We start from the raw sequence: 27156 nt of genomic DNA on the forward strand, positions 1-27156 counted from the left end.
GTTTTCCTAATATCCAGTCTAAATCTCCCTGGTGCAGCTTGAGGCTGTTTCCTCTCATCCTGTCACTTGTTACATGGGAGAAGAGACCAACACTCTCCATGCTACAACTGCCTTTCAGGTAGTTGTAGATAGCGGTAAAGTCTCCCCTCAGCCTCCTTTTCTCCAGGCTGAACAGCCCCAGCTCCCTCAACTGCTCCTCATCAGACTTGTGCTCCAGGACCCTCACCAGCTTCATTGCCCTCCTCTGCACTCTCTCCAGCACCTCATTGCCCTTATGATGAGGGGTCCAAAACTGAACACAGTATTAAAAATTGGGCCTTGAATCATTATCATCATCATATTGTTTTTATTGCTCTCACAGTCTTCTGGTGGATACTTTACAGCTGTTTCAGTGGAAGACCCTTGGAAATCTGGGGCAAGATGATTTCATTTCTGTTCCACAAACTCTATTTACGTTTTGAGGTTTTGAGGGACAGACATCCTATCTCTTGCTGGTGTTACCTGATAGAACTAGAGTTTTGTAGGTGGACTAAATGGGCTACAGTGCTAAAAGATGAAGTCATATCTAGAAGACAGTCCTAGAACTTAAATCTGAAGAGACTACTGTGATCAGGCTGTTATGTGGAATAGATAACTATATGCTTAATTACATTTGGTGATATTGTGTATGTTTATATCAAGTTTGAAGTTACTGTGTGACTGGGTTTTGGTGGTGTCTTTTTTTTTTTTTTCCCCCCCAAGGATGTCTAAGTGATTCAGATGGGCGTTTTCATTTTGCTGTAAGAAGATGCTCCTCTTTCTGCTTTCTTTGTTGCTCTGCTCTCCTATAGAATGAAAATGAAAGGACCAAGGGACTCAGACAAACAACCTTGATCTTGAAATTCATCCATTATTTTCACTAAAGAAATGTGTGAAATTATTCACTGTTTCATGATAGCTGGTGGATTCTGTATACTTTTAGAAGGTTGCCTCAAAGCACTTAATATTTCCATTGGCGAAAGAGAAATTATCCTAAGTAACAGGCTTTGAGGCTTTTCATTAACTACCCATGAAAGAAATATTCTTTTCTGGTTGTCTTAATACAAGTGCATACTCTTAACAGTCAAAATGTCTATGAACTGTTTTTTCCTTTACATGTCTTTAAACTCAAATATTACATATATAAATAAAGAATATAGAGGGATTGTTTAAGCACAGGTATTATAGGAATATAAGAAAATGAAAATGTGTTCTGGCTTTTGATCCAGTAACATTTTCTTAATAAGTACTTCTACCTATTCCGCAGTGTTTAATGGATATAAGCTCAATTAAAATAATGTTTGCACGGGACAAAATGTATGATTGCTTAGCAGAAGAAAGAGTTTGAGCTTTAACTAAATATTATATGATTTTTATGTACTATAATAAATGTTTGAGCTTTAAATGAAAAGTTGCTGTCAAGTGAGAATATATCTAGTTATCTTTCGGTACTTAAGTGATGTTTTGCAACCTTTGACAGGCTTGTGTTCATAACAACAAAAGTCACTTGGGGAAATGCAGTGTGATTAAATTAAGATAAAGGTTATTTTAAAAATGAGACTCATGGTGTGATTTGACTTCTGCATACCAAATTTGTTTTTCAGATTCAGGCCATCAAGATGATGGTTCGGTGGTTGCTAGGGATGAAGAACAACCACAGCAAGTCAGGAACTTCTACTCTGAGGTTGCTAACAACAATATTACACAGTGATGGAGATTTAACAGAACAGGGGAAAATTAGGTATGTAACAAATTATAACATTTTAATGTCTGTGACGATGCGGTGGGGAGAGTTTCAGTCGAAGTAGTACTTAAACTATTCTGTTAGACTACTGAACACTTTGTACAGCTTATTTTGTAAGAACCGATGGTAAGCTTGGCTGGATTCTTACATGAATTTGCTGAGTATCAGGGTTTTTTTACACTGTGAATGTAGCTGTATTTTAATGTTTTTATTATCTTTGTTTTATCTCTTTCTTCAAAGAGATTGCGTTACTCGTATTGCAAGAATAAACTGTGTAACTTCCTTTTTTCCCGTTTAAAATTGGTTTTAATTTTTTTATACAGCTTGCTCTTCCTGATGTACCAATTGTTACGTATGCCAAAGGCATCAGGCAGACTTTCTAATAAAAAATAATAGCATGTTGCAGTAAACCAGGTGAGAATAGCTAGTACATAAGGCACTTCTGCCTGAAGGCAGACTTTAATCACTTAAGGCCTCTAAAAGTGAAAGGAAGAGGGAAATGTGTAAAGATGATTAAGTCTCAATAAATAATTTGCCTTTTAGATGATCATAAGACGAGTTATTTGTTTTTCTGGGTATCTTCTTAATCCTCTGTGATAAAAGTGACGAGTTGTCAGTCATTATTGCTCGCCAAACACTGAAAATGTATGTCTACAAAAGCCACTAAGGGCATGGGTGAATTGTGCCAGTATGAGTAACAAGGTTTTAATTTTAGAGTTTAATATTATGCAGTGATTATGCAGATAGAACCTATGTTGTGTGTGCAAACCTGAGAATCATCTAGTATGTTGTCTTTGTAGCAACTGTGTAGTCTTTCTTAAAGTTCCTTGCAAATAATAGGTTCATAGTTTTAAATTCTGTAACATGGACATTTGTGGAAGTTACTATGTAGCAGTAATTTAGCTTTTCAGAATAACTACTCAGAACATATTGTTGGTTTACCCAGTAGTTTCTGAATACATCAGTTCTGTAGGTCCTGTGTGTTTTCACGCTCGGAGTGTTGATGCCTTAATATGTACATTTTAGAAATTTTCCCACTCCTTTTGTGCTCGAAAATATAAATAATAATAATAATAGAAACTGTATATAGTGATGTGGTCAGTTCTCCATTATTAGAGTTAGTGGTGGGCTGGGGATACTTTATGGGATGGAGAAAGCAATGATGACATGTGAGGTTGCTCTGTGTTAAAGGCAACCCTTCAATTTCAGAGCTTGGCAGTCTTCCTGGGGATGGATGGTGAGCCAGCTGAGGGCCTGTGGATTAGGATTAGAAAACAGACTAGTATGGGTGACATGGTAGTGGTTGTCTGCTGTAGGCCCCCTGACCAGGAGGAGGAAGTGGATGGGCTCTTCTATAAACAGCTAGAAACCACTTCATGTTTGCAGGCCTTGGCCCTCGTGTGGGACTTCAGATCAGGTTAGAGAATACTTAAACTAGTCATGCATAAATTCATGGTCCTTGATGTGATGCACCCATGAGTGTTGAGGGAGCTGGCAGCTATCATTGTGAGGCCACTCTTGATCTTCCTTGAATGGTTGTGGTGATTGGTAGAGATACCTGAGGACTGTAGGAAAGCAAATGTCTCTCCTATCTTCAGAAAGGATAGGAAGAAGGACCCAGAGAGCTACCTACAAGCCAGTCCCTGAGAAGGTAATGGAACACCTGCCCCCCCAGTACAAGAGAGATGTGGAGCTACTGAAATGAGCCCACTGTAGGGTGTGAAGATGTTTAAGGGATTGGAGCATCTGGTGGGTGAGAAAAGGCTGAGAGAGCTGGGACTCTTCGGCCTAGGGAAGAAAAGGCTTAGGGGGGGATCTCATCAGTGTGTATAAATAACTGAACCAAAGGTTTAAAGATGGTGGAGTCAGGCTCTTCTTAGTGGTGTGCGGTGACAGGTCCAGAGGCAACGGGCACAAACTGAAGTACAGAAGTCCTGTCTGAACACAAGGAAACACTTTTTGACTGTGAGGGTGACTTGAGCACTGGCACAGGTTGCCTAGAGAGGTGGTGGAGTTTCCATCCTTGGAGATACTAACAAGCCATCTGGACACTGTCATGTGTGGCCTGCTCTAGGTGACCCTGCTAGAGTGGAGGGGTTGGGCTAGATGACCACAAGAGGTCCCTTCTGACTGTAACTACTCTATGGTTCTACATATTGCATTTTGGGAAAGCTCTAAGCTGCAAGGAGGGCAGGTCTCCATGTCTCTGTGTGAGCTATACCACCCACACTAACAAGTCCTCTCAAAACCTGAAGCAGAGGAGATGATGCTTCAGGCACATTAGTTTTGCGTGGAGCTTGCTGGTGTCTTACTGACGCTTCCTGATCTTTATTCTTCCCCCTTTGGGAACGCAATGAAGATAGTGCTTACTGTGTCCCTACTGTGCAAATCTGTCACTGTTTCTTACAAATAAAAATTGTCTGTTCAGTACAAAATGTAATCTTCTAAACTGTAGTTGATCTGGTGTCATTCTACAAAAATTTTTGTGTTTGTGCTTTGCATTTGTCTTTTAAACAATGTATAATTTGCTGAAGATAATTTGATTAAACTAAAGTGGCAAGGTTCAGGAGACATTTGACCTCATGTAGGCTGTTAGTTATGTTTTAAACACCTTGATGTTATTGTCCTCCTCAGCTGTAAAAATGACTGTTCCCATGCCTTATTAAATCTATACAACTGTACTTTTCAGTGACAGTCTAAGAGAATGGTAGTTTTTAAATTTCAAAGCATTGTTCAGCCTAGAGGATCAGGTGAAGGCAAGGACCCCATTGGAAAACAAATAAACAAATCCCTGTTTTTCTTCATCCTTCTCACTTTGAAGTAGTAGGATTGATGACTTAGTTGAGTTACTTTTAAGACAACTGATTGCTTTGAGATTTTAGCATATGTAGGTTAAACTCACCAGTGTTGGATTTTTTTAATGTTGAATTTTGTCAATAAACAATATCTCAGCCGTTCTTTCCAGGTCTTTATTGTTCATTTTACAAAGTCATAAACAGTCCTAAAAATATAAAATTCAAGATCATACAAATTTTCTGTTTGTGGTTAGCTAAAACAGCTAAGTTGAATGCTGTGTGTCTTTCTAATAGGATTTTAATTTTAATCTGTACTAAGTAGAAGAGTATTTCAGTATCAGAGGACACTAGCTCTTGCCGAAAGTATTGATGCTAGATATGAGCCTGAATTGAGATTTTTTTTTTAATGCTATCTATATTTTCCTTAAGCTGAAACTTACCAAGAGATAAATGACTTAAAACTTTGGAGTTTAGAACTTCATAGTTCTGTAGAACTTCATAGTTCTGTGCTGTAGCTAATTTGCTACACCACCTGATACCTGACATTTTCCGAAGTTGTATTCGAAAGACACTTTATTCCGTGGAACATGGAAAAGGCTTAGAAAATAGAATACTGGCATTTATCCTCTGGAGTAGAAGAAAAAAATGTTAACTGCTAGTTTGTAAAGTAAGAGACGATGATTATGCACCAGATATGTTTTCAAGATGCATGTATTTGGATTATCTTTGTGCAGCCCACCATCTTAATGAAGACTGTTTTGCACTCAATAACATCTGTCCATGTAGTTGCACTTTTGTTCTCATTTCAAACATCTGGTCTTCAGCAATAGGAATAGCACTCCAGAAAACAAATGTCTGGGTCCCTCTTGTGTCTTCAAGAGAATTTCTGATAGGACAAGGGCATCCGTGGTACTAACTTTCAAAATCATTAGAAGTAATCAAAAACTGCAATTATGTCATACAGAAGCTTGTATTTTGGCCCTAATAATTGTGTGGTTTGGGATAATGCAGTTCAGAAAACTTTTGGCTATAGTGATTTGATTAAAAATAAATCCTGAAGGATTTCTTCTAAGATAATCCTTCTGGGGAATAAGACAGATCTGATTTTTCATCTTCAGCTGTAAGAATGATATTCACAACTGACACTGTCCTCTCCTTCCTTCCCACGGTGTGCACACGCGCTTGTGTGTATTTCTGTGATACATATACTCCATAAAGATTTGGCCAACTTTTATATGAAATACCTTTGATTCAATTTTCAGAATTAAATGTTATCACTACGAAAGCTGAGGAGGATTGAAAGTTCTTAATTTTATCCTTTCCTTTGCCTCAGTCACTCTGTACTTGTAAGCCATTATTGCTCAGTTGTCACTGAAGTGCAAAATTTCAATCTTTCTTGGGTTCACTTGTCACAGTAGGTGTAATTTAAAGTGAAATTTAGCATTGAAGAACTAGATGTTGCTGTGTTAATCTTCATGCCTTGTTTGAAAGTTAGTGCAGCTTTTGTCCTGTCTTTTGGTGTTTTTTTGAAATGTTGTGGTTTCCATAAAATAATCAGGTGTTTATAAAGCCCGATTAGATAAATTTTAAGGCTTAAGCTCTTTAGTAGGTATTTCTAGCATGCACTCTATGTTTAATAATGCTTTTTATCTCATTCTGTAAATGCTTTATACAGTTTTCATTATAATGGATTTAAGACTACAGTGTTTGCTCTTCCTAAGGATAATGGGCAAAATGTTAAGAAGTTGAACAATATTTGTCCTGCTTAAAGGAATAGTTATTTCTAAATAAGAATACACCTTGATTCCTGGTTCAAGTTATCAAAGGAAAAAGCTGTGCTTAATACTCTGAATAGAATTCATTAGTGTTGTGAGAGATGTATAAAGCTTCTTAATTCTTTTGTGTTTGATCTGAAGAAAGACAAAAGTAACATAGTTTACTGAAATAATTTTTCTAAGAACAATGAATCACAGAATGATGGAAGGAACCTCTGGAGATCATCTAGTCCAGCCCACCTGCTAATGCAGGTTCACCTAGAGTAGGTTGCACAGGATTACATGCAGACAGGTCTTGAATATCTTTAGAGCAGGAGATTCCACAAGCCCTCTGGATAGCCTGTTCCAGTGCTCTGGCACCCTCACAGTAAAGAAGTTTCTCCTCATATTCAGATGGAACGTCCTGTGTTTCAGTCTGTGCCCATTGTCCCTCATCCTGTCATTGGGCACCAGTGAAAGGAATATGGTCCCATCCTCTTGACATCCACCCTTGGGATATGTATAAGCATTAATGAGATCCCCTCTCAGCCTCCTCTTCTCCAGGCTGAACAGACCCAGCTCTCTCAGCCTTTCCTCATAAGAAAGATGCTCTAGGTCCCTGATCATCTTTGTAGCCCACTGCTGGACTCCCTCCAGTAATTCCTTGTCTTTCTTGAACTGGGGAGCCCAGAACTCGACACAGTAATCCAGATGTGGCCTCACCAGGGCAAAGTAGAGGGGGAGGACAACATCGACCTGCTGCCCATACTGTTCCTCATGTAGCCCAGGTACTATTTACCTTCTTGGCCACAAGGGCACATTGCTGGTTCATGATTAACTTCTTGTCCACCATGACTCCCAGGTTCTTCTCTGCAGACCTGCTTTCCAGCAAGTCAACCTTCAGCCTGTACTGGTGCATGGGGTTATTTATCCCCAGGTGCAAGATGCTACACTTGCCTTTGTTGACCTTCATTAGGTTCCTCTCCACCCAGCTCTTCAGCCTGTCCAGATCTTGCTGAATGGCAGCACAGCCTTCTGGTGTGTCACCCACTCTTCCCAGTTTTGTATAATCAGAAAACTTGGTGACATGGAAACTACTTTTGATTTGAAGTTTTTCTGCTGTTGATTTGGGAGAGCTGGGGCAGTGAAATCCATGTAAACTTTTCCTTCTTTTTGAAGTGCCTGCTTTTCAATAATGCAAAGTCTTTGGGATTTGTTTAAGTCAAATAATTATGTAATATTTACTAATTAACCTTTGTATTCCATGTGCTTGTTTTTCAGTAAACCTGATATGTCTCGGTTGAGGCTGGCTGCAGGGAATGCTATTGTGAAGTTGGCACAAGAACCTTGTTACCATGAAATCATCACCTTAGAACAGTACCAGCTGTGTGCACTAGCCATAAATGTAAGGAAATTAGGTGGGACTTATGGGTTACCAGCAAATGTATGAATATATTTGTTTGTTCTGTATGTTGTGTATATTTCTGCTAATCTGCTGTTATGCAAAACATTCAGCCTTGGCATGAGTTTATTTTCCTGCTACACAATCTTGAAAACTGATTTGGGTTCAGAATTAGATCTATAGTACTAGGCTTCCCAATGGGGGAATGCTAACTTAAAGTAGTGAAATACTAGAATATTGATAAACCAAGTAATTCAGTATTGATTTAAAGTAATATCCCAGCTGCATTATTACATTATTAAAAGCTGAAATTAGATGATAAAAAGTTTGTTGGACTATGATGACAGCAGTGACTATGGCTTCTTGATACTTGGATGGAGTATATTTGGAATGCAGAGGTCTGCAAAGAAATTTGAAATCCTTTAAATATTAGAAGAGATAGGGAGAGAATTCTTAGTAGATGGTGGAATTTTCATCCTCACTTTCTGCATGTGAGCCCACAGTAGCAGAAAGGAAATAATTTTCAAATTGTAAGTAGACTGTATAGAGAGATCATCTGTGTTTCTGTCTTGCAGACTTTGCAAATTCTACAGAAATTGATTCCCACCCCAAGAGTAGGACAACTAATGTTGGTGTTACTTGTGTAACTGCTGATATTCTCCTGACTTTACAAAACTCAAGAAATCCTCTGGAAGGAATCCCTTCCAGAAGATATCTTCAGGAATAATGATATTCCATTCTAGACCTTAATTACTCTGACTGGCTAAAGCTTTAGAAGCTGCAACCCATTTTAAATGTCAGAAGATCTGAAAATGGCATTAAATATTAGAAAATACAAAGTATAGCTCCTGGTTTGATACTTAATTTTCAAATTAACAATATTGTTTTAAGTTCTTAAGTTGTTTGGAGTTGCTTGCAGCTAGGCTAGAAAAATCGTTCATATACCAGAGTAAGACAACCTGTATTAGTCTTCTAAATTGTTTTAACAATGTTTATGAGGATTTTAAGCCTCTGTATTTCTATGGAAATGAGCCTTAACTCAGTTCCGAGATTCTATGAAGAACAAGAGAAGCAAAACAAAACTTAAAATTACTTAAGTGGGTGAAATCTAATAAAAATGCAGCAGAAATTCAGTGGTAATAACTGAAGATCTATACACCTGAAGTGAGGACTGATACTTTCCAGTTTTCCTATTCTAAGATGTGATGGAAATGTTAGTCTCATGTCAAAATGAGTTTTAAAGATTTTTACAATTCAGAAAATTCGTAGAGAGGAAGATAGCCACTTGCTGTAATGACAAATAAGGTCTGTCTCTGTTCCTGAAAGGATACTTGATCCAGATAATGTCATGCCAGACGAACCTTGCCAATATATTGTTTGTATTTTCTGGTTTTTTTTTCTGATACCAGTGATCAAAATCTGTTAATTTCTTTGGTCATTTTGCTCCTGTGGCTTTTATTTTTTTAATTGCTAAATGTTCACCTTGCAGTTCTTTATTCAGAATTTGCATTCAATGTTTTAATGGCCTTTTCAGTATGTTGGGTGCAAGCTCATTGCCCTCTGTTTCATCACTATCACTCACTTTATTTTTGCTTCTTGTTTTGCAGCTGTATCAGTTTTAACTGTCTGCGGATATTGATAACAGATGTGTTGTCACCTATTTTTGCTGTCTTTGGGTCTTAATGCTTACATCTCAATTTTTGAAAGGGAATTTTGAGAGATGAGAAATAAATTGGAAAAATATAATACGGTCATCAACATTTATAAACAAGTTAGTATAACATCTTACTATAGAGTAGTTTGTGTCAGAAGGGATCTCTAAAGATCATCTCACTCCAAACAACCCCACTGTAGGCAGGGACATCTTCTACTAGACCAGGTTATTCAAAGCCTCATCCAACCTGACCTTGAACACCTCCAATAATGGGGCATCCACAACTTTTCTGGGCAACCTGTTCCAGTGCCCTGCCACCATTATTGTAAAAAATGTCTTTCTAAATCTAAGCTCTTTCAGTTTAAAAACATTACCCCTTGTCCTGTCAATACAGTCTTTCGGTCTTTCTTACAAGCCCCCTTTGTATACTGAAAGGCTGCAATAAGGTGTCCCTGGAGTCTTCTCCTCCAGGCTGAACAACCACAACTCTCAGACTTTACTCATAGGAGAGGTGTTCCAGCCCTTTGACCATTTTCATGGCCCTCCTCCGGACCTCTAGAGACAAGAGAGGTTCATGTTTGTCTTGTAATGGAGACCCCAGAGCTGGATTCTGTATTCCAGATAGGGGTCTCATGAGAGCAGATTAGAGGGGGAGAGATCACCTTGCTCAGCCTGCTGGCCATGCTTCTTTATATGGAGCCCAAGATCTGGGTCACTTTCTGGGCTGCAAGCGCACATTGCTAGCTCATGGCCAGTTTTTTAATCCCCAGTATTCCCAAGTCCTTCTCTGCAGTGCTGCTCTCAATCCCTTCATCTTCCAGCCTGTATTGATACCAGGGGTTGCCCTGACCCGTGTACAGGACCTTGCACTTGGCCTTGTTGAACCTTGTGAGTTTCACATGGGCCCGCTCCTCCAGCCTGTCAAGGTCCCTCTGGATGGCATCACTTCCCTCTGGTGTATCAACTGTACCACTCGGTGTCATCCACAAACTTGCTGAGCGTGCCTTCAGTACCACTACCTGTGTCTTTACTAAAGATATTGAACAGTACTGGTCCCAGTACAGACCTCTGAGAGACACCACTTGTTACTGATCTCCATTTGGACACTGAGCTGTTGACTGCAATTCTTTGAATGTGGCTGTCCGGCCAATTCCTTATCCATTGAATATTCTATCTATGAAAGACTTATCTCTCCAATTTAGAGACCAGAATGTTGTGTTGGACCGTGTCAAAGGCCTTACAGAACTCCAGGGAAATGCCATCAGTTGCTCATCCCTTATCCACCAACACAATCACTCCATTGTAAAAGGCCACTAATTATTCAGGCACATTTTGTCCTTTGTGAAGCCATGTTTGTTGTCAGTAATCACATTGCTGTCATCCATGTGCCTTGACATAGCTTCCAGGAGAACCTGTTCCACTATAGCAACATTTTTGTCACTTTTTCTCCTCTTTTATTGATTTTTATTTTTATTTTTCTCCCTTTCGTGAGCTTCTTACTTGTTTACTTAGAATGTAAGCTCTGTCAGAACAGGTTTTTGAATACTTATGAATAACTTTTCTAGATCTTGAGGTTTTCTGCATTTTCCATTCTTTCTGCCAGGCTTTTGAGTTCAGAACCTCAGATGCAGAGTAACGGTAATAGTTTCAGTGACTTTTGCAATTCTAAGCGGTACTGTATTAATCTCCTATGGAAACCATCTGTATTCTTGTTTTTGAGATATTTGCTATGTATATATGCATGCATGTATGCTTATGCTTAGAACATTTAGAATCCATTTCTTGATGGTAGACACTTGTTATTCTAAAAGTTTATTTCTTTTTAATGCTTACCAAGTCTAGCCATAAATCAGGACATTCAAGTGACATCAAGGCCAACACTAGTATTATGCAATTTAATTTACGGCAAATTTTTTTAAGTAGACAGATCAGGAAGCAGATTAAACAAAAGGATAAGTTTTTAATTTTTAAGGTCTATAATGGTTGCACAGGTTCTGCTGTGGTTCTGTGCTGGCTATTTTTTTTTTCTGAGACTTCTCTTTTGTAATGTGGAATGACTAGAGTGCAAAATACATAATTAAGTGTTGCTAATTGCCATATTAAGGTCCCACTGGCAAACATAGACTTTATGATGATTAAATGCATGTAGTTTTAGTCATTTTAAAATAAGTTATGTATATGTTTGGCCAAACCTGTAAGCTCACCAGCAGTTAAGTTCTTTGATCTGCAGAAAAAGTTTTGAAGTCAGCAGAATTTCATATTGCAATAGAATAGAAAACAGTTGAGTGTAGTGTTAAGTACTTCAGTGCTTAACAGGCTTTAAGACCAGATTTAAGATCTAATAAGCTTTGCTGTTGAAAATGCGATTTTAATTGTATTTAGAATAATCTTCTAGGTTGTTTAAGTTTCATTTGTTTAAAAACAACCCCAAAACTTTTTCAGTCTCCTTTCTCAACTATGAGGGTGCTTCAGTTGTTTAAGCAAGTCTTTGTCCATTTTCAAGAATCAGATTTCGTCTAAAGGGATACATGCTGCTTTGCAAATATAGTTTTCAAAATACTTTTAAATTGTGGATGTCTGATGAATTGGGATTAAATTCAGAGAAGCAGATCTGTAAAACTGGGCTAATGTACGGGGTTTAATTGTATGTTATAAAAAAATGTAGAACTTGGTTTAGTCCTCTCTCTTCTCAGTGAATTAGTGTAAGTGAACTGAATGTATGGTTACTCTCAATATTGAAAGATAAATAAAAATCCAGTTTGTTACACAACACCATCAGTAACAATGAATTATACCTTCCTTTGAGTCCAAGAGGACATATTTCCTTTTCAAAACACCAACTAGGCACAGGGCTCTTCGAAGCTTTGAAAAGGTTTTAGACTCCGGTGATGTTACTGAGCAGGAAAAGAGGCCTCTGTCTTAGAGAGGCAATAGATTTTGAGTAGGCTTCACAGTTTGGGTTTGAGTCTCTGGCTCCAGCAGGCATTTCAGGGTTTCAGTCCATAGAGGAAGGATTGATTAATTTCTTCTGGGTTTAATTTTTGGGTGGAGGAAGAGGGAGGCTTGTTTTATCTAGTGCATGATCTCTTTTGATGCCATGTGCGAGCTGAGCACAGTCAGCGTTACCACTGACGAGGTGTTGTCTCTGCACTGCCTTTTGGCTGGAAAACATCTACGGTCTGTCTTGTTTCCTAAGTGTCGTTTGACTAAAATAGTTGTTTATTCCTCTTATTTTTTTTTTTTTCTTCATATTTAGAGATAACAAATCTTTCCTCTGGACCTTTTTTTGGCAGGTTAAATATGCCAGGCTGTTTTGGTGGCCTCGTTTACCATGTGCTTTTCTGTATGTTTTCTTGTACCTGTTTTCCACACCTGCTTCTGCTAATGGTCCTTGGCCTGTGTTACTAAATCATTTGTGATATATTGAATGGTGTCTTAAAATATGTAGGTTGTTATTTTCACACAGAGAATTTCAAAGTTCATGTATGCTCTGGAAAGATGTTGCTTAATAAATTGTAGAAGTACATGTACCACCTTCATATTATTTTAGTTTGTGTTTTTAGCAGCTACTAGACATCGGTTGTTCTGTGCTCAGTCATAGCTCATAATTTTCCACAGTATAATGGAGATGCTTGGTACTCTGTTAAGTGTTTGACTGTATCTGGTCATTCTGTTGAATTTTTTTTAGTTTCTAATATTAATGGCTTGATGAAAATATGTGAAATCACAGTAGTAAAATCAGCACAGTGGTTACTAGTGGCTAAACACTGTTTCAGTGCAGATTGTTGACTTTGACGCCACAAAGCAAGTGGTCCTGTTGTAAACAATTTCATTAACTCCATGCCTCAGTACTATGGTGAATTACACCTCGAGTCCTGAGTGTGCTATCTCTATACAGTGTCTGAACCTTAACTCTTTTTCCGATCTTTAGGAAACCTTCAGCTGATTAATTGAATTAATTGCTCTGAATGGACTTTAAAAAACATTATCAAAATAGCTATTTTTCTGTAGCTGCAAAGTCTGAAATGGATTTTGGAATATTTAGCCTGGCTTCCATGTTTTATTTCACAGTCTGCATTTCTTTTAGAAAAAGTTTACTGTTACTTTTTTTGTTTTTTGCCTTTATTTTTTTAATAGGATGAATGTTACCAAGTGAGACAAATATTTGCTCAGAAACTTCACAAAGGCCTTTCTAGACTACGGCTGCCTCTAGAATATATGGCTATTTGTGCACTGTGTGCAAAAGATCCCGTGAAAGAGAGAAGAGCTCATGCTAGGCAGTGCCTTGTGAAGAACATAAATGTCAGAAGGGAATATCTGAAGCAACATGCAGCAGTTAGTGGTAAGAGAAGTCCCTTTTTGGTAAAAGTGCTATAGTTCAAATGTAAATGTGAGCAGGTTGTGAAAATATTTATGGTTTTCTGTTTTTATACATGGAATAGCTGTAAATTTCACTTAGAGGTATCTAATAAAAACTGAAAATAGAGTTCAGCTTTTCCTTTGATTTTAACAGGCACTTCTGAGATCTCTTCAGTTATGTTAAAAGCTGTGCAAATGTTTATGCCTAAGTATATTGGAAGTGAAGTAGTTTTTCAAGGCAGTTACATGTACTGTTTGAACTTAATGGTTAATTATGTTGTAAGTGAAGTGCCAGTGATTAATTTTACTTCAGTAATTAATAATATGCAACCTTAATGACATAAATGCTGTACTAAATTGACTATCTTTGTATTGCTTTATTGAGTAGCTTCTTGTCTTACGCTGGCATATTTGTAGGCACTTCAGGATGAGTTAATGCAATTCTTCCCAGTGACAGCAGTCTGATTGTGGGAATGCTTTGTCATTTATTATGGACTAATATTAGCTATTTTTCAGTTATAAAATCAGTTGTTTTCACTTTTGACTTACTCAAAGCTACACACATACAGAATGACAACACTAGTATATGGTCAGATGAAAAAGTAGACCTTTATGAAGAGCTATGGGCATTTTTAATAAGTTTTGAAAGTTTTATTTCTTTGAAAGTTTACTGGTGGTTTGGCCTTTTTGAAATTAAGGGGATTTTTTCATCTCGTCTTAAGATAGACCAAATCTGTTTTATGAATCTGATCTCACAGATTCTGTCAGATAACTTGTTTCCTTCTGCATTTATGAATCATAGACTTTATATTAGCCACGTCAACCTGTGTGTGTGTTTGTCCCCTTACCCTTTGATCAGAGAATAAGTCTGCAGATAAATCCTTTTGCATATTGTTAATTAGACTTAAAAGAATAAAAAGAGCAGTGCTTTTCTTCCTCCTCAATAACGTGTAAAAAAGAAAAATCCATTGAGTAAATGCCTTTAAGTCATAGAGTATTCCTTTTGAAAGTTGAAAACTTTTTAGTTGTGTAGGAGAAAAATATAACAGTTCTCATATGATTAAAAGTAACTGCTGATTTAATAACTTTATGAAGATAGATGCTGCAAAGTTCCTGCAGAAATGAGGAGGCGCGTAGATGTGCATTCTACGTTTTATCCAGTAGGACCTCAAAGGGTGCCTGATGAGGGGGAAGTTGGTGTGTTTTGGTTGGTTGGTTTTCCTTGCTGAAAGATTTACCTTGAGTGTTGCCATTGATTTGATATGTACTATAATCTGTGAGGAGTCTGGATTAAATATAGATTACAGGATTTTTTGAGGATTACGTTTTTAACTTTGTGACATTCAGATTTACCAGTCTGAGCTTTTAACAAATAAAATATCTTGAACTATTTACATCTTATAAAATCATTATTGCAGTAGTACAGCTGAAGCTCTATCCTGGTAAAATCATATGATTTACATGTGTTATGTATCACCTTCTGTCATTCTCCCAGCTGGCCATGCAGTAACTCAGGGTAACAGCGATAGTACCTCCTTCAAAAAGCTTTCACAAAAAACTGAAGCTGAAAATCTGCATCCTTGACTAATGCAGCTATTTTTCTGAATCTATAAGTGTGTGATTTTGTGATAATTTTTTTCTTTCCTTGAAAACTTAGTACAAGTGAAGAGGATATCTTTCAGATATTTTGGGCAATTTCAGCATTTGTTGAAAAGATGCTAAATTTTTATATACCTTGCCTAAGGAAAACTTGTTAAGGATGGGTACCAGACAGTAAAATGCTCTTTTCCTCTACACTGACCTTTTACAGGCTGGCAGGAATTATTCTCAGGCCTCTTAAACTCCCTAAATGCTATTCAGAGTGTTGTGTATCTGTTACAAGTTTCATTTGGGTAGAGACTTGTGTCTTGCATAGGAATCTCTATTTTCTAAGGCTGGGCTTATACTTGCAAGTCATTAAGTGGAAAAAATCCAAGAGTAAAGGTTAATTGTTTTAACCAGTTCATTCTCTAAATGCTCATAAAGGCCCCTCCTGAAGGTTCTTGGCACATTCTAGTTTGAAGTGCTGGTAGTTACTGTCTGGAAAGCCACCCCACATTTCGGGTTGTGTCTTCGTTAGGGATGAAGAGAGAATATATAAATACTAATTTTTGTCATGACAGGGGTTGAACATAGTATGTGTCAGTATTTGTCCTCTTCCTGTTTTGTCTGGTTCTGGTTCACTTTGTTTTTCAGATCCAGTTGGAATTATTACTATAGTTATATTAGAAATTGTACAAGGCAGGAAGTTAATGAAACACTGAGTTCATGAGCTCATGATGAGCATTCTATTGAAGTTGCTAATTAATACAAATAATAGCGGGTTGGTTTGCCTGGGACATGTCTAAGGCAAGCCAATTTTGCTAGTGTTCTGAAATCATAATTACGTTCTTTTTCTTCCCTGCCATGTCTTTATTTTTTTAGTTAGTTATGCAAACAGCTGCTGGCTAAAATGCAGGACAGTGCTTGAAGAAACAGAGAATGTTTTTAAAGTTAAAAGTGGAATGTCAATTGAAACACATTAAAAACTGCTTTGCAAAATACACGGGATTTAAATTACATGAATATAACTTGAAATAGAAGTGGGGTAATTTTGTTATTTCTTTCGAACTTTATGATGGCTTACGGTCTACATAGTAGCGAGTTTTCTCTTGATAATTAACTGCATCAAGTGCAGTGGCTGTCTAAAAGCATATCCCTGAAACTTGACAGCGCTACCTTCTGTGAGCCTGTGTTAATTTTGAATGCTTCCCCTGCTATTATGAATGAATCCAAATATTTTATGTAGGCTGTGCATTATCCCTATTTATGGAGACCTTTAAGAATGAGATAGATTGGGTCAGACTTGATTTATGCATGGTAGTTGTGTAGATGAGGTTCTTAGGGACATGATTTAGTGACAGTGTTAGGTTAATGGTTGGACTCAATGATCTCAAGGGTCTCTTCCAACCAAAATGATTCAATTCTATTATTTAGTCTTGTGAAACCTACAGTAATGAGCTATTTGATTTGATGTGCACAGTATTTGTCAAGCACATCTCACATTAATGCATACATTAGTGAAAAAAAGTCGATGTTCTCATGTATTTTAAAATCATTTTCAAATATGATTATATACAATGATTTACAGATGTTTGGACTTCTTATTCATAACCTAATATGGTATAGTTAAAAGCTTACAGAAAGAAGATTTTCCAGACTTGGTCGTGGCTTTCATTGACCACTCACTAGCTCAGATTTTTATTTATTTATTTATTTTATTTTTTTCAAAAGCCAATCCAGGAATTTGCCTCCTTCCTTCATATGTCCATTCAGGTGATCATCCACAGGCGTGTTAACATTACGATTTTGCATTTGCCACAAGCACTCAGTATCAGGTGTTTGTACTGTAGCAACACACGTTGAGTACTTGCGTGCCTTCCTTGCCTGTGACTCTGCCTGTTGCACGGGGACAGGTTTAATACTTTGTGTGCTGTGCACCCTCCAGTTCCTCAGTCATTAGGATAAAGAAAACAGCATGGACATTTTCTGCAAAATGCTTTTTGACTTTTGGTGTACGACTTGTCATTTTGTCCTTGCCCAACCATCATGATGTAGGAAAGATGTTCTCCCACAGTCCTTGCTTAGGACTACTTACAAATCTCAAAGGATGCTAGAAAAGGTTTTGAATGCTTTAATGTCATAGCTGAGTTGTGTTGCTCTGTTCAGGTGGCACAAGCTTTCAAGCTCAGTCCACTATTACTTGGTTATAGCTTTCAAGTTACCTCCTATCCCTTCTTTAAGCAGAAAAAGTAGGCTGTGGGTTTGGAGAGCATTGTGGCAATTGGACTGCAAAGCTTCTGCAAAGGGCAGTTTTTCTGTTCTGTTGACAGAAAGGCTGTACACCACAGTGTCCAAAGAAGGAATGGTAGCTGATCCTGCAGTTGGGCTGGTCTCACATCTTACAGTTAACATGGATTTTGTGATCTATCCGTACTTCTGTTTTTCAAAGTCTTTGAGTACAGGCTTTGAAATGAGGAAAGGGTTTGGAGTGGGGGGAATGGCTGTAGCTGTATTCTCAAGATAGCTAGAAAATATGCAGCCCTGAGTGAAAGATACTTAAAATCTTAATTTTTTGCATGCAGGAAACATCTGCACAGCAACCATGAGATGCAACATCATAAAGAAGTGATAAGCTGATGTGTGCCTTCACTTAATGTACACTGACCTCAAATTTTGCTCTGTAGCAGAAAAGTGTGTATCTTGATATGGCATCATCTGACACATCTTTCTTCTGCTTTTCAGAGAAACTGTTGTCACTTCTACCAGAGTATGTTGTTCCTTATACTATCCATCTTCTAGCTCATGACCCTGATTATGTCAAAGTCCAGGACATTGAACAACTCAAGGACATAAAAGAGTAAGGCTACTTTTAATAGTGTTTTTTTGTAGGGTTAAAGCAACTTCAGTTTATTCTAAGTGAGATTTTAGTTCATTGCGGTACTCTGATACACTGTCCAGTGCATGTACTAATGGCAGTTATTTCTGCAAAATATTGAGATATAGTATATATGGTTTTTTTAGTACTCTGCGATACCTTACAGAGGAACCTTCACCTGCTCATCCTACCTTCATTTCTTCTTTTCTAAAGAATTGGTTTCCCAGAGTTAGACTGGTTCACATCCATAATACTAGTAAAACCTGGAGTAAAACACTTTCTCAAATGTGCTTTTTTAAAGAATTACTCTTTTATTCATGAGGAGTACTGCATTTCTCCTTTAGGTGCCTGTGGTTCATACTGGAAATATTGATGGCTAAAAATGAAAACAACAGTCATGCATTTATCAGAAAAATGGTAGAAAATATCAAACAGACTAAGGATGCTCAAGGACCAGATGATGCAAAAATGAATGAAGTAGGTGATACGTTTTGATTGGAAATTGCATTTAATTCTGGCCTGCTTCTGGAAATGAGTTGCTTTTTGTTTACACACCAGCTTTCAAATGTTTTTCAATAGGATTTTATGTGGGAGATGATACTGTGTGTGCTCTGATGATTATATTTGTTCTAGTTTAGATGAGTTATTTTCCTGTGCTTCAGTAGCTCTTGCACATTTGCAAGGAAGTTGTAATATCTGCAGTCCTTCTGTTTCTGCCTCAGTAAGATTATTAAATGCTAATTTTAATTATATGTAAGCTACAGTTTTTAGTGTTTAAATCATCCACTAAAGTGCTTTGTAATATTTCCTTTTAAAAGTGCAAGAGTAAGCATAGTATAGGAAGAAAAATACATGCATTAGATGTCTGCAGTGTGTACTGTGTAATGAATGTATTAAATCAATCCCTGAACTTGTTTTTGAGGTTTTTGCATCACATACTGTACAGATTTGTCACTTTTCTGCCTTTCCCACAGAGATTTTAGCTTTGTCTTGGAAACCATGGCATACACTATTCTTAAGTGTGGAGAGATCATGGAAACTATCTCTCTTTAACTGCTGGGCCTGCAATGCTTTTGTATTTTACTCCTATATTTTAGTACCCTGTGATGCAGGGTGTAAGATGCAGGCTGATGTTAAATGTTTAAGATGATTGCTTTTAAACTGTGAGTTCTTGTAGTTCTGTGCTCAAAAGATACTGTCTTTTGTCAAGATTTGTGATGAGCTTCTGAAGTGTTATTTGTTTGGGTTTTATTAATTTTTATTATTTACAGAAACTGTACACAGTTTGTGATGTAGCAATGAATATCATTATGTCGAAGAGTACAACATACAGTTTGGAATCCCCTAAAGACCCTGTACTTCCAGCCAGATATTTCACTCAACCTGACAAGGTATACCTTGGCATTTGTGGGGGGGGTTTTTTGAGATGTCTGTTTCAGTCTTTGTTAGTTGTAATTCAAGGGTTTTTTTCAGTAGTTCTTGTAACTTCAGACTCCTCCCTATTACAATGTAGTTGACAATGTATGTATATGTTTTAGTAAATATTTATATATGTGTACACACACTGATTTCTCTCTCTCCCCCAACCCTACCACAAGACATTGCTTTTCAGGTTTAAAATTTCAAAAGCAAAAATGATGTACAGAAAATACATATCTTATTCATTGATCGTTGTTCTGATTTCCTGCCACCTGCCTCCTTTCTTTCCAGAATTTCAGTAACACCAAAAATTATCTTCCTCCGGAAATGAAGTCTTTTTTCACTCCTGGAAAGGTGTGTATGCTGAGGGGGTTTGGGGCTTTTGGTGTTGTGCTTATGGCTTTGATTGTGGTTTTTGGGCTTTTGTTGTGGTTTTTGTTCATTTTTTATTGGGGGGGGGGGGTTGGGGGTGTTTGTTTTTTAAGAAAACTAACAGGTAGTTAATGAAACACTTCAAGTTTAAGAAATACATAGTTTCTGCCCAAAGGGTTTATATGCCAAAGGTTAGTAAACAAGTAGACAGAAAGAGGCAGGTAGAAGGGAAAACTGCTCCTGTTTGTGCTGGTTTGGTGGTAATACTGGGCAAATCTGTTGTCTTTAAAAAGAGAGAGTCCAAAAAAAACCCCCATAATATTTGACAAGTTTGCAAAGTACTTCACCTTTTTTTCTGTAGAAGACTACACTTTTGTATATGAAGTGACAGCTATGGAAAATTCTTAATGTAAATTATTTTTAAAATCATATAAGTTAATATTTGGCAAAGCTGAATACCATTTTACAGTATCTTAGATAACTGACTGTTCTATGGTTATATTAATTTATCTTTCTGAATATGCTTTGTATTGAACGGCAATGTTTTCTCTTCACTAAAACTGAAGTCAGGTGCTCTCTAGAATTAAGTTAAAATCTAGTAAAGGGAGAAGACAAATTGTGGTTTTAATCTGGATGAATGTGTCCTGTTCTAGATTGCAGGAGAACATTCATTTGCTATGTTGCAAAATAAATAAAAGCGCAGCATCTTTATTACCCTTATTTTTGCTAATGAAGCATTGGCTGTGAGCTAGCAATTTATTAATGGAGGAGGAATGCAAGTTAGGAAAACACACATACATACAGGAGCATCTTTTTGATTAGAAGTTGAAAGCCAACATTTATCGATTTGAATATATCGTTGTGCTTTTGTGCATTTGAGTATTTGAACTCTGGATTAGAGTTTCACTTCATACTAAGGACATGGGTGTTACTGCGTAGAGGTTTATTCTCTTTAGGAATAACTGAACTCTTCCAGCTCTCTCAAAAGTTAGTATGAGCTGGTGGAGGTATTTGGCATGTCTGAAAGATAATTCACTTAAATGAATAACCTAAAGCTCACCAGTATCTGGAAATTGTGGCACCTATTGAAAGCCTAACATTTTAAAATCTCTGTGTGAAGCATCAGAATCTTCTCCTCAATATTTGGTTTTTGAGGCTCTTCACAGTATGTTTGGGATTGGAAGGGACCTCAAAAGATCATCTAGTCCAAACCCCCTGCTGGAGCAGGAACACCTAGGTGAGGTTGCACAGGAACATGTCCAGGCGGGTTTTGAATGTCTCCAGAGAAGGAGACTCCACAACCTCCCTGGGCAGCCTGTTCCAGTGTCTGTCACCCTTACCGAGTAGAATTTTTTTCTCAAATTTAAGCGGAACCTCTTGTGTTCCAGCTTGATCCCATTACCCCTTGTCCTATCATTGTTTGCTACTGAGAAGAGCCTGGCTCCATCCTCGTGGCACTCACTCTTTATATATTTATAAACATTAATAAGGTCCTCCCTTAGTCTCGTCTTCTCCAAACTAAAGAGACCCAGCTCCCTCAGCCTTTCTTCATAAGGGAGATGCTCCACTCCCTTAATCATCTTTGTTGCACTACGCTGGACCCTCTCCAGCAGTTCCCTGTCCTTCTGGAACTGAGGGGCCCAGAACTGGACACAATATTCCAGATGGGGTCTCACGAGGGTGTAGTAGAGGGGAAGGAGAACCTCTCTCGATCTACTAACCACCCCCCTTCTAATACACCCCAGGATGCCATTGGCCTTCCTGGCCACAAGGGCACAGTGCTGGTTCATGGTCATCCTGTTGTCCACCAGGACCCCCAGGTCCCTTTCCCCTACACTGCTCTCTAATATGTAATTTCCCAACCTATACTGGAACCTGGGGTTGTTCCTGCCCAGATGCAGGACTCTACACTTTCCCTTGTTAAATTTCATCAGGTTATTCCCCACCCAACTCTCCAGCCTGTCCAGGTCCCGCTGGATGGCAGCACAGCCTTCTGGCGTGTCAGCCACTCCTCCCAGCTTAGTGTCATCAGCAAACTTGCTGATAGTACACTCTATTCCCTCGTCTAAATCGTTAATGAATATATTGAATAATATTGGCCCCAGTACTGACCCCTGAGGCACTCCACCAGATACTGGCCTCCAACTAGACTCCGCACCATTGACTACCACTCTCTGGCTTCTCTCCTTAAGCCAGTTTGCAACCCACCTCACTAGTCTATTGTCTAGACCACACCTCCTCAACTTAGCTGTGAGGATGCTGTGGGAGACTGTGTCAAAGGCTTTACTGAAGTCAAGGTAGACCACATCCACTGCTCTGCCATCGTCCATCCACCTTGTTACATTCTCATAAAAGGCTATGAGGTTGGTCAAGCATGACTTACCCTTGGTAAAGCCATGCTGACTGCCCCTAATAACCCTCTTATGCTTGATATGCGTTGAGATGGCACCAAGGATAAGCTGTTCCATTACTTTCCCAGGGACAGAGGTGAGGCTGACTGGTCTATAATTACCCAGGTCCTCCTTCTTGCCCTTTTACTCATTCTTGCCCTCTTACTCATTCATTCACAGTTGGAAACAGTTTGCCCTTACAGCTAAGCCAGTTTAATGGCTTCTTTGCTTAAAGGGCTGTCCTACTGCTATTTCAGGTTTGCCAGTACAGATGTTTATCTGATCCAAATGGTGAGGTGGTTCAGGCAGCTAGATCACCAGAAAGCAAACTGCACAAGAAGTCCTGAAGTGGCTTAGTGCAAGGTCAGGTGAGCACCCAATACAACCAGTGAGAAGGGAAATGAATAAAAGGATGGAGAGAAGAATACTGTAGGCAGCAAGCGATTTGATTACAACTTTCTCAGCTTCCTTCTGATGTCTGTTGTAATTTTCAGATGAAAATGTTTATATCTTTGTGTTAAGATATTGATTGCAGAAAGTGGAATCTGTGAATATATTAAGCATAGTACATGTTAACAATATCTAAATGTGTAGCTTAAAATAAAGAAAATGTATTTTTGGTTTCAGCCCAAAGCAGCCAATGTTCTTGGAGCAGTTAATAAGCCTCTTTCGTCAGCAGGCAAGCAGTCTCAATCCAAATCTTCACGAATGGAAACTGTAAGCAATGCCAGCAGCAGTTCAAATCCAAGCTCTCCAGGAAGGATCAAAGGAAGGTGGGTAGACAACAAAGGAGCTTTGATATTTCAAGTATTTGTAATGGAAACTTTGAATATTTCTGTAATGTTTTTTAAGTGAGTAACAGAATTCTAATATCTTATTTTGAACTAAATTTATAGTACTGTGATGGTATAACTGAAACCATGAATTTTACTTTCTAACCCCAGAAATAAATTTACTTAAAAAACCCAACCAACCAAACAAAAAAACCACAAAAAACAAAACGCCAAACAAACCCAGAATCAAACAATCTTTGTCCTGAGACTTCGATTTTCTGGTTTGTAATATGGTCACAGTAGCCAGAATGAAAGGTTCTTTCTGCCAGGTCGCTCATGGTTTAGGAATAAATTTCTTCTGAAGATTGTCATTCTTTATGTATTTTTATTAATATTTTTATATATATGTGTGTGTGTGTGTATATATATACGTGTGTGTGTATGTATATGTATATATATATATATATATATATATATATATATATATATATATATATATAAAATTGCTTGCTGTATTATAGTAAGGAGGAGAACAAATGTTTATTCATTCTAGGCTTGACAGTACTGAAATGGACCACAGTGAAAATGAAGAATTCACACTCACTTCACCTTTACCAGGGAAGAAAACTGACAAAAGGGAAGACTCTGATCTTGTAAGGGTGAGCTGTTTGGTTGCATTGCAGATGTTTCATTTTAAGTCACATTTAAAATAAAAATTAATGTGATCGTACTTCATATCATTCAAGAAAATAGCTGAAATGTGAAATTCAGTTGATGTTATAAACTACTGGAAAGTGTGTTTAGAGTTGGATATGAAAATGCAATGAAAAAAGGTTCGGTTTGTCTGGTTTTCATGTATACAGCACATGCATAGGTACCTTTGCTTCATACTGACAACTCCTGTAAGCTCTCAAGATTACCAGTGATTTGCAGGACATTGATACTACTGACAGGGGTAGATTCTGCTAGAGCTGTGTTGATGAGAATTAGTCTGCAATTTGTCTCATTCTCAGGATTTGTTGATGAAGCGTTCAGGTCATTTTTCAAGTTGATAGCTTCCTTGGACTTCTGTTCCCCAATATTCCGTAGAGATCTTATTTTTGTATTCTTGTTGTTTGCCTGAAATACAGATTTGGGAGAAATAATTTGATTAGTTTTGATAATGATCAACTATACTGGAGTTTTGGGGGAGCAGTTTAACCTGTCTGAAATTTTAGATTGCCTTCTGAGATGGTAAAATCTGTATCATACATGGTTTCTTGCTTGTAGTTAGCAAAGTGGTAACGCCTCATTACAGAGTTCGTGCATCATATTTCTTGCCTTTTTTCATGCTGTCCCATCACTGGTGCTAAAGCATCCTCTCCTTTTCCAGCCAGATGTGTTTGTCTTTCAGCAGCTGTAGGGAATAGCAACTGTTTGTTCTCTGGTTAACTAGAATACCAAGAGGGCTTCACAGTTTGACGTTGAATTTAGAAGTTCAAGGAAGAGTTGTCTGAATAGCCACCTGGATTCTGTTTTCTTGCACGCAACTTGCACTGCATTGAAGGCAGGAAAATACTTGGTTCTGAACGCAGTGTGTCACAAGTTGAAGTTGCAGCATGATTTTAAAGTTGTCTGATTGTGCGTAACGTGATCTTCGACAGGCTTTTAGGACAGAGTGAGCTACCTGATACAAATACAATCCAATATGATGTAAAAGTCGTAATGATTAACAATCACATTGCCTGTGTTGTAAGCTAAACAGACTGTTGTGTGAGAACAGTGAACCCCAGGGGGTAGCAGAATGGTGTCATTGCTGTGCTCTTTTACAGAACATTTGGGCGAAATTACATGTGTCTGGCTCAGGAAGAGGTTTTAGTGAATGACCACTAACCAAGGCCTTGTGAGCGTGGTAGGCCTTTGAAAACAGTAGCCATGTCCTTACTAATTCTTACCAATGGATTTATGTATTTCTGTAGATCAGTAATGCTAAAGGTTCCTAATGAAGATTTAAAAATTATTTGAGTACTCAGATGTAGTGCTTTAATATGTTAATGAAATGATAAACAGGCTAAATATTGTCTCAAGCAGTATTTACACCTGTGTCAAAATACAGAAAAGTAAACCACCAAAGAAAATTATAATTGGATTGTAATTCTAAGAACAGCTCAGATAATAAGAGTTTCACATACCACTAGCAAATTTCGGTTCCTTGTGCCTTAACAGTTGGCAATCTATAAATTTAAGAGCATTTAGGATATGCATGAAAAATAGTAATACAAATAAGATCAGACTTGTTACGATTGGATTTTATAGAATGCATTAAGGATGTCCTATATCTGATGTCACTGCTGCTTTATTTTTTGACTGTCTCTGATATTTCTCTATTCTCCCATTATGTCAGTCTGTTGCATTTTTTCTGGGTTGCTTGGGACATAAGCTGCTGACTAGTAAAAATGCCCCCAAATTTTTGCTTGTCTTGAAGTGTGAATAACCATCTTATGCTGTGATATCTTGTGGGAAAAGCAAACCAGCTTGTTAGAAAACCAGAAGAATCCAGAATCTCTTGTCAAAAAACAACCAAACAAAAAAAAAGCCTTCTTCTGATGCTTCCTGGATTGATATGCCATTTCAGCTAAAAACCTTGGGAGTCTGGGAGTCCAAACAGCTGCTGGCATGCAATTCATGTTTAGGAGCATTGGGTTGAATTGGTAACCAAGAAAGCTAAGTGATAAAGCAAATACAGTTCAGTATTTTGAGTACTTTTGAGGGCATTTGTATTTCACTTTGAATATGTAAGCAAGCTGCTTAAGGTCATTGATTCAGAATTTCTTTTTTTGGATCTGAGGAGCAGATTATAGCAAACATTATCTGAGAAGCAGAATTTCAGTTGGGAAGCAGAAAGTCCATGTGTTAAAGATGTCACTATTCAGTATATTTGTCTAGTTTATATCCTAGAGTAACATGTTAATTCTGAGGCTGGGGGACACAGTTTAACCTGAGGGATAAACTTTACTTTGAAACTTGCCTACAACTACTTACCTGGTAAAAGCAGCTGCAATGACAGATGCCCACAGTCACTGCAAAAAACAAACTAAACTGGGAATAACAAGGATGTTGCTGATCTAGATCAACAGTTTTGTCATTGGAGTCATGAACTAGCAGGAGATAGCATAATTGTTGAAACATTTTTAAAATTTTCTTCTGGTGTAATTCATTGTCCTTCGATTTCTTTTGCCTTTTTCCTCATACCCTTTGTAGCTTTTCTTTCTGCTATTCTTAACCAGGGGTTATGGATAAAGTGTAAGCTGATTTCCATCTCATGTCACAAGGGAGATGGCATAACTCATTACGTAGATTAAATTTCAATGTAGCAAATCCTAGTGAGTGAGTGTTTATATGTGTTGATATACAATGATGTTAGTTTGAAAACTAATGTTAGTATGGAACTGAAATACTGCTAATATTTGGACTTGTGGACCATTATATGGTCCCAAATGAAACAGTTGTGGTCCCCATGAAATCATAGAATGTCCTGAGTTGGAAGGGACCCACAAGGATCATCAAGGCCAACTCCTGTCCCTCCACATGACAACCCCACAGGTCACCCCATGTGTCTGAGGGTGTTGTCCAGTCTCTTCTTGAACACTGTCAGTCTTAGGGCTGTGACACCTCCCTGGGGAGCCTGTTCCAGGGCTCCACCACCCTCTGGGGGAAGAACCTTTTCCTAATGTCCAACCTAAACCTCCCCTGGCACATCTTCCTGCCATTCCCTCAGATGGGAAGTGGGTGCATTTTTATTTTTTTCCCCAGGAGTAAGGGTTTGTTAGAGCCATCCTTCGGGCTCTAATAGCTGCCTTTTGAAATATTTTCACTCTTTATGGCTCTTAATGTGCAGTTTAGATAACTAGAGCATGGAGAGATCAAGGAATAGTTTCTGTTCTAAAAGCTTATGATTTCAGAAAGGGCAATAGTTTTAAAATGAAAGAGGTTAGGTTTAGAATGGACGTAAGGAAGACATTTTTTACAGTGAGGATGGGA

At 37.9% G+C, this 27156-nt stretch overlaps 1 protein-coding gene across 5 annotated transcripts in view; it reads left to right on the plus strand.

The window, feature by feature from the left end:
* The window catches only part of PDS5B (PDS5 cohesin associated factor B), a 108219-nt gene that overhangs the window by 72886 nt on the left and 8177 nt on the right, over positions 1 to 27156 (plus strand). For 3 of the 5 annotated variants that reach the window (XM_065051525.1, XM_065051546.1, XM_065051530.1), the window contains exons 23-31: positions 1623 to 1759; positions 7593 to 7716; positions 13505 to 13709; positions 18050 to 18164; positions 18527 to 18659; positions 19454 to 19573; positions 19893 to 19955; positions 22991 to 23136; positions 23690 to 23795. In XM_065051525.1, coding sequence (XP_064907597.1) covers positions 1623 to 1759; positions 7593 to 7716; positions 13505 to 13709; positions 18050 to 18164; positions 18527 to 18659; positions 19454 to 19573; positions 19893 to 19955; positions 22991 to 23136; positions 23690 to 23795 — 1149 coding nt within the window. The remainder of the gene's footprint in view (positions 1 to 1622; positions 1760 to 7592; positions 7717 to 13504; positions 13710 to 18049; positions 18165 to 18526; positions 18660 to 19453; positions 19574 to 19892; positions 19956 to 22990; positions 23137 to 23689; positions 23796 to 27156) is intronic. The other 2 variants (XM_065051537.1, XM_065051551.1) reach the window with 1 other exon arrangement.

The sequence above is a fragment of the Columba livia genome, chromosome 1 (assembly GCF_036013475.1).
Source record: "Columba livia isolate bColLiv1 breed racing homer chromosome 1, bColLiv1.pat.W.v2, whole genome shotgun sequence".
In the NCBI taxonomy this organism is placed as follows: Eukaryota; Metazoa; Chordata; class Aves; order Columbiformes; family Columbidae; genus Columba; species Columba livia.